At 38.0% G+C, this 7,377-nt stretch overlaps 1 protein-coding gene across 1 annotated transcript in view; it reads right to left on the bottom strand.

Annotated features, from left to right (window-relative positions):
• The window catches only part of LOC101553588 (myosin-13), a 174,901-nt gene extending 167,979 nt beyond the window's left edge, over positions 1–6,922 (bottom strand). The window contains exons 1-3 of the mRNA XM_055143578.1: positions 6,719–6,922; positions 2,041–2,184; positions 1,801–1,957 (exon numbers count right to left, since the gene is read on the bottom strand). Coding sequence (XP_054999553.1) covers positions 1,801–1,957; positions 2,041–2,184; positions 6,719–6,922 — 505 coding nt within the window. The remainder of the gene's footprint in view (positions 1–1,800; positions 1,958–2,040; positions 2,185–6,718) is intronic.
• Between the last annotated feature and the right edge of the window lie 455 nt (positions 6,923–7,377).

The raw sequence follows: 7,377 nt of genomic DNA on the forward strand, positions 1-7,377 counted from the left end.
GAATAGATAACTGGATAAAGAAACCATGGTATATCAACACAATGGAATACTACACAGCCATTAGGAAGAATGAAGTCATAAAATTTGCTTAAAAATGGATGGACATGGAGAGTACCATGCTGAATGAAATGAGTCAGAAGGAGAGAGACAGTATAGAGTGACTGCATTCATGTGGGATATAATACACACACATATATGTATAGTATGAGACTCATATCCAAGGCAAGGGTAAGTAGGTGCCAGGAGGACTGGTCAATGGTTGGAAGCTTGCCACAAGAGTGTGTATAGGAGAAGCAAATCTAGACAAATAGTACTACATCAAATTAAAAGATTTTTACATGGAAAAAGAAACTAAAGCACCGTGCTGAGATGGAAGAAATACTTGCTCATCAGGTAAAGAGCTAATATTCAAGATAAATAAAGCACCAACGAAGCTCAACAACTAAAAATTCAGTAACACATTAAAAATGAGAAGAGGATATGAGTAATCATTTCCCCAAAGAAGAAGTATAAATGTCTTAGGCGTATGTTGTTGGCATATGAAATGTGTTTTTCATCTTTAAAAATTAAGGAAATTAAAATTAAAACAATGAGATATAATCTCTCACCAGAGAGACTATCATGTAGCAACAAGAATGGAAACACCCAGTGCTGGTGGGGATGCCCTGAAATAGGAACCTCCTTTCCTTTTGCTGGGCTTGTCATTTGGTTCAGCCTCTCTGTCAGACAGGACAGAATTTTTTTAATACAAAGAATAGAACCCCATACACCCCAGCTATCTCATTTTATTTTTGCTTCTACCTCTCAAACACACATACAAGTTAAGGAAATATACATTTTCTTAAAATATGCTCACTGCAGCACAATATTTAGGATATGGAAACTATCAAGATGATCAAAAACAAATGGAATATGTGAAATTGTGATGTATATGTATATTATATATAATTGACTACTATGGATTATTAGTAGAAAAATACAACCTTGCAGTTTGCAGAAACATGGATGGAACTGTAGGTATATCATTTTCATACATCATACTTAGTTACTTTATGACTAAAATAAGCCAGATGCACCTCCAGGCTTTATTTATCTGTGGAATTAGGAGACTAAGCAAGGGAAAAGAAAAAGACAGTACTGAACAATGATAAACTCTTGTTTTTGGAATACAAAATCAATTCTTAGCAATGGTGGGAGGAACAGAGATAAAAATATCTGACTATTTTGAAATCTTGTTTTCTTTCTTGCACACATATCTTGCACACATTTTTGCTTTTACCACACTGGAGAAGCCCTTGTTTTCTTCTGAACACATACCCTGCTTTTCTCTCCCCTCACATTTTTTCTAAATAAGCTTCATTTAATAAAAATTATTTACTTCACTAAAAAACAAACAAAATATTTAAAACTCCACATCAGGCTAGAGGTGCTATAAGGTAGGGGCATGACCCTCTAGTGTTAGAGAGTGCAGTCATTGTTTACACTTATATCATAAATTTAACACCATTGTAATTACCTAAACTATAACCAAATTAAATAAAAAAGAGCAAAATAAATTATTAACAAGTTTTAGCATATAAAAACTGGGCAACATTGGAGGCAGAGTTCATGAGTTCTGTTTCTGGGTTTTAAGTTAATGGTGTGAGAATCTGGGTCTTTCTAATCTTTGAGACAATTGTGCTGATTTCCCCAAAGCAGGGTGTGTAACAGTGTAAAAGTTATCTGTATAATTATGAAAAGTACCAGTCCAGTTAAATGTCTTAGTAATAAGCTAAAATATAAATGTAAGAAATGGCTCACCAGTGAGCATGAACTGATAGGCGTTGTCCGAGATGGAGAAGATGTGGGGCGGGGCCTCCTGGCGCTTTTTGCCTCTGTAGGCAGCCACCACCTCGGGGTTATACACCGGCAGCCACTTGTAGGGGTTGACGGTGACACAGAAGAGGCCCGAGTAGGTCTGAGAAAATCAGAAATTGGAAGGTAGATCTTCTTTTATTTGAGAGAGTTCAAGGGACTAATGATCTATGGAAGGGCACTCACGTAGATCATCCAGGCTGCATAACGCTCTTTGAGGTTGTACAGCACAGCAGGTTCATGCAAGTGAGTCATCATGGCCATGTCCTCAATCTTGTCAAATTTGGGAGGGTTCATGGGGAACACTTGGTCACTGTTCAGAGTGAGTGTCTAAAACACATGAAGAGTTGGAAAGCATCTGATTCACTCCTCATCTTTCTAATGTAGTGGAAGTAGTGAGCTACTATGGTGAGTTTGCCACAATTACCATCAATAAGTTAGTGGATCATTTCCATACTCAGAAGTGATTTACCAGTAACTATCCAGTTTAATCTAATTCTAGTCAAACTTCCTAAGCAAGTATGGTCTGATGTCCTCAGCCACTCAACAATCCCACGAAGAGCGGGTTATATGTGTGCAGCACTGTAGAGTCCTTTAGCTTTGGTAGTCAGATGGGATCCAGGGCTTGATATAGTTAGCTGTTACTGTCTTGAGGATGTTTCCTTCTATCCTTATTTTGACAAGGTTTTTTAATTTTATCATAAATGGATGTTAGATCTTGCCAAAAGCATTCTGGCATCAATTGATGGGATCATATGCTTTTTATCTTTCCTTTCCCTGATGTGGCACATTATATTAATTGATTCACATATATTAAAACAATTTTGAATCCCTCAAATAAATCCCACTTGAACATAGTATATGATTTTTTGGCATGCTGTTAGATTCAATTTGCTAAGATTTTGTGGAGAGGTTTTGCACTGATGTTCAGTTAGAAGAATCACTGTCACTGTCACTGTCATCCCATTGCTCATCAATTTGCTCGAGCAGGCACCAGTAATGTCTCCATTGTGAAACTTGTTGTTACTGTTTTTGGCATATCAAATACACCACGGGTAGCTTGCCAGGCTCTGCCATGTGGGCGAGATACTCTCGATAGCTTGCCTGACTCTCCGAGAGGCGTGGAGGAATCGAACTCACGTCAGCCGCATGCAAGGAGAAAGCCCTACCCACTGGGCTATTGCTCCAGCCCAACGAGAAGAATGGTCTGACGTTTTCTTTTTCTGATGTGTCTCCATCTGCTTTGGTTATGTGTAATGTTAGCTTTACAGAAAGTGGCGAGAAGGATCCCTATTTCTAAAATATTTTGGGAGAGCTTAAGGATCAGTGATAGTGAGTCTTCTCTGAAGGTTTGATAAGACTCAGAAGTAAATCCATCTGGTCCAGGACTTTTATTTGGGGGGAGATTATTTATTACTGTTTCCATTTCTTTGCATGGGATTAGCCTACTTAGGGTTTCTAATTTCTCCTCATTCAGTTTTGGGAAATTGCACGTTTCTAAGAAACACTACATTTCTTCTAGCGTTTCCTTTTTATCTGAGTCAAATTGTTTATAGTAAGCTCTCACCACAACGCAGAGTACTAACCACTATATGATCAGAAAGCGGCCGCATGACACATTATAAGACACTTCCTACCCGTTTTCCATAATTACCACACCATATTTGGAGTTCAGACAGTAGGCAACAAATCATAGAGAGTTTATGTATATATCTTATAATATGTATCTATATCTATCTATCTGTTATATATATATATGTATATATCTCAGAGAGCCAGGCAAGCTACCAAGAGTATTGTGCCAGCACAGACAGAGCCTGGCAAGCCACCCGTGGCGTATTCGATATGCCAAAAACAGTAACAATAGGCCTCATTCCCCTGACCCTGAAAAGATACTCAAATCGTTGGGAAAGATTAGTAAGGAGAGGCTGCTAAAATCTCAGGGCTGGGACGAATAGAGACATTACTGGTGCCCGCTCAAGTAAATCGACAAACAACGGGATGACAGTGATACAGTGATACAGTGAAGCTCTCATCACATCTTGTATTTCTATTGCATTTTCTTCTCTTTCATTTCAGAGCATATTCATTTGAGTACTCTTTTTCTTTCTCATGATTATAGACAAAGATTTGCATATTTTACTTATTCTCTCAAACATCTAGATCCCGGTTTCATGATTTTTTTTGGTATTATCTTGTTAGTTTCTCTATTCAAATTCAAAGTTCTTCAGTGATAACTATTACATGGTCTATTTCCTCTCTTGTATGTTCAAGGGTTTCATAATTCCTTGAATCTCTGAATATGAGTTAAAACATTTGAACTTGCATCTTGTTTCCATTGGTAAAAGATATATGAAAACTATTATTTAATTTTTCCTTTTTATTTTTTCCATCCTGTATCACCATTCTAGTATGAAGCTAACTCTGCCTGCCTTCTGTTATTAAGTAGAGGTAGGAAACAGGAACTTGTAAAGGCAGACTGGATTTTGTTTCTCCAAAATTGGTCCTTAAAAGAGTTTTGGAGGATTTTACTGAAAATATAAAAGGAAGAAAATTTATTGGCACTGAAAACAATCTCTTGAGAGGAGTTGCTTTCACCTCACTGCTCATATTAGAGAGAGAAACCCAAGGTAGCAAGTGTGTGTGTTCAGGGCTGGGACTTCTTTCTTAGAAGATCCTTTAGGGAAGCACTGAGGAGCCATGAAAGGTTTTGAGGACATGGGGACACCTTGGAGGAAACTCAAGGATGGCTAAAGAAAATGTTTTCCAGCCAACTAAAATTAGATATTAAATTCAATATTATTAAAAATAACCAATATATGTACATACTTTGAATTATAATGATTGATACCTGAATAATATATTGTTAAAATTAAATATTTTATAAATAAACATAGTAAAAGTATTGATTTATGCCAAAAACAGTAACAATAAGTCTCTCAATGAGAGATGTTACTGGTGCCCGCTCGAACAAATCGATGAGCAACGGGATGACAGTGACAGTGACAGTAAAAGTATTGATAACTTGAATTCCCTTGTCCTGTTATTGTATATATTACAGATAAGTAAGAGAACACTGAGTATATATTTTTGGTATGTCACTTTCACTAGTGTGAGATGGTGTCACTGTTGGTTTAATTTGTATTTCTCTGATAATAAGTGATGATGAGCACTTTTTCATGCCATCTACTGTCTTCAGAGAAGTGTCTTCATTTCCTCTCCCCATTTTTCAGATACTGTTTTTAAATTCTGTTCTTTCCTAAGTGACTTATGGTTTTTATGGTATAGATTTCTCACACCTTCTGTTAAGTTGATTTCCAGTATTTGATGCTTGGGGACACTAGCACTCTAGCATTGTCGTCCCATTGTCCATCGATTTGCTCGAGTGGGCACCAGTAACGTCTCCATTGTGAGACTTGTTGTTACTGTTTTTGGCATATCGAATATGCCATGCGGAGCTTGCCAGGCTCTGCTATGCAGGTGGGATACTCTCGGTAGCTTGCTGGGCTCTCGAGAGGGATGAAGGAATCAAACCGGGTAGACCGTTTGCAAAGCAAATGTCCTACCCACTGTGCTATCACTCCGCCCTTGGACTATTCTAAATAAATTATGCTCTTTGATATCTTTTTTTCTAGTTCATTTATTTGTGTGTTACCGAATTTTGTGTGTTGACTTTGTAGTTGGCTACTTTTCTGTGTTGCTTATTTGTGTCTAGTAGGTTTAAATTTGACTCTAGGATCTTCTCTGTATATTGTCATGCCATATGCAAATAGTTATAATTTAGTTTCATTTTTTCAACTTATATCCCTTTGATTTATTTTTCTTGCCTAATTCTTGTTGCTAGGACTTCTAATGCAATTATATCAAATGAAGGATACCTAGATTAACTGGACTCTAGATTATATAAATGGTATGGAAAACAAAAGAAATATATTGAGTCAGAGAAGTAGGAAAAGGTGGACAGGAGATAACAGAGTCAGAGATCAGTGGCCTCAAGCATGCTGATGTTATAGAGTTGAGGTATATATATATATATATCTAAACCACAGGTCTAGCAATACTGTAAGAGGAGACCCAAACTGTAATGCTCAAACTTAAGAATGTGCCCATTGGAGCTGGAGTAATAGTACTGCCTGTAGGGTGCTTGCCTTGTGCATGGCCAACCTGGCTTCAATACCTGGCAGCACATATAGTTCCCTGAGCTTGCCGGGCATAAGCCCTCAGCAGTCTATTTGGAACCCAAAACTAACAAACAAACAAAAAGTCTGCTAAGGAAGTAGGCTGGGTGTAAAGAAACCAGGGACATTGAGAGAGGGAAGTTGAAACAGGTGGTGGGATTGGTTCTGGGATATTGAATGCTTGAATGAATAGCTTTGTAAATCACAGTGGCTTAATAAATAAAAGATTGGAATGATAAAAGAAAAAGATGTTTTTTATACCTTGTGAACTTAACTACCATGCCAGATTGAAGAGCAGATATTGAGATCTACTTATATTTTCAAAGTGATAGACTCTGTGATCTAAACATGGTGTTCAGTAAATGTTGAATGGTATTCCTAATTCTCTACATTAAATTAAGCAAACACTTTACAAGCTACCACTGAATTCACACTATCGCCAGATCACTATATGTGGTTGGTCCTCCCAGTAACAATCTCTCCATTCATTAATCTAATCCTCACCTTTCCCCTTTTTTCCAGACCAAATATCATAAAATATTCTAAATCAAGTTCTCAGAGGAGATGGGAGAAAGGTAAGTGTGATGGCTGTTTACCTGACACTTCAGACTCTGAGCAAACAGTCTGTTGTTGCTCATATTCTACTTGAAAGTAAAAAGTAAATGCCCTAATTAATCAACACTTACCCGGTCATCCAGAGTCTTGACTGTGACTTTGTCATTTTCCCTGCTCTGGATCATACCTTTCACATACAATTCTTTATCATCCACTGCAAAACAGGCTTTCTTAGAATCAAATGGGCGATTCTGAGCCTCAATTCTCTCTTTCTCTGGTTTTCGCAGGTAAGGAGCTGCTTCTCCAAAAATGGCCATTTCAGCATCAGAGCTCATGGCTACCAGGACCTTTACATACAGCAAAAGGGTATTAATTAAAACAAGGGTATTAATGGATCTGGACCATGGAAAGCCCTAAACCTGGAAATCCCATCTTCCTTATTTCCATTGAATCTGACGGGTGGTCAGGCTCTTGGAATTTAGCTCAGTCCCAAGAAATCTCGGGCAAGATGCAGAGTTAGACTGGGCAACTGGAATTGGTTTTCTGGGGTTATTTCACTTTAGAAAAAATGTTTAGGGCTGGAGTGATAGCACAGCAGGTAGGGCGTTTGCCTTGCATTTGGCTGACCTGGGTTTAATTCCCAGAATCCCATATGGTCCCCCAAGCATCCCCAGGAGCAATTCCTGAGTGCAGAGCCAGGAGTAACCCCTGAGCAACGCTGGGTGTGACCCAAAAAGAAAAAAAATGTTTAAACCACAGATCCAACAAAGCTGGTAAGCAGGAAACACAA

This window comes from Sorex araneus, chromosome 6, assembly GCF_027595985.1.
Source record: "Sorex araneus isolate mSorAra2 chromosome 6, mSorAra2.pri, whole genome shotgun sequence".
Taxonomy (NCBI): domain Eukaryota; kingdom Metazoa; phylum Chordata; class Mammalia; order Eulipotyphla; family Soricidae; genus Sorex; species Sorex araneus.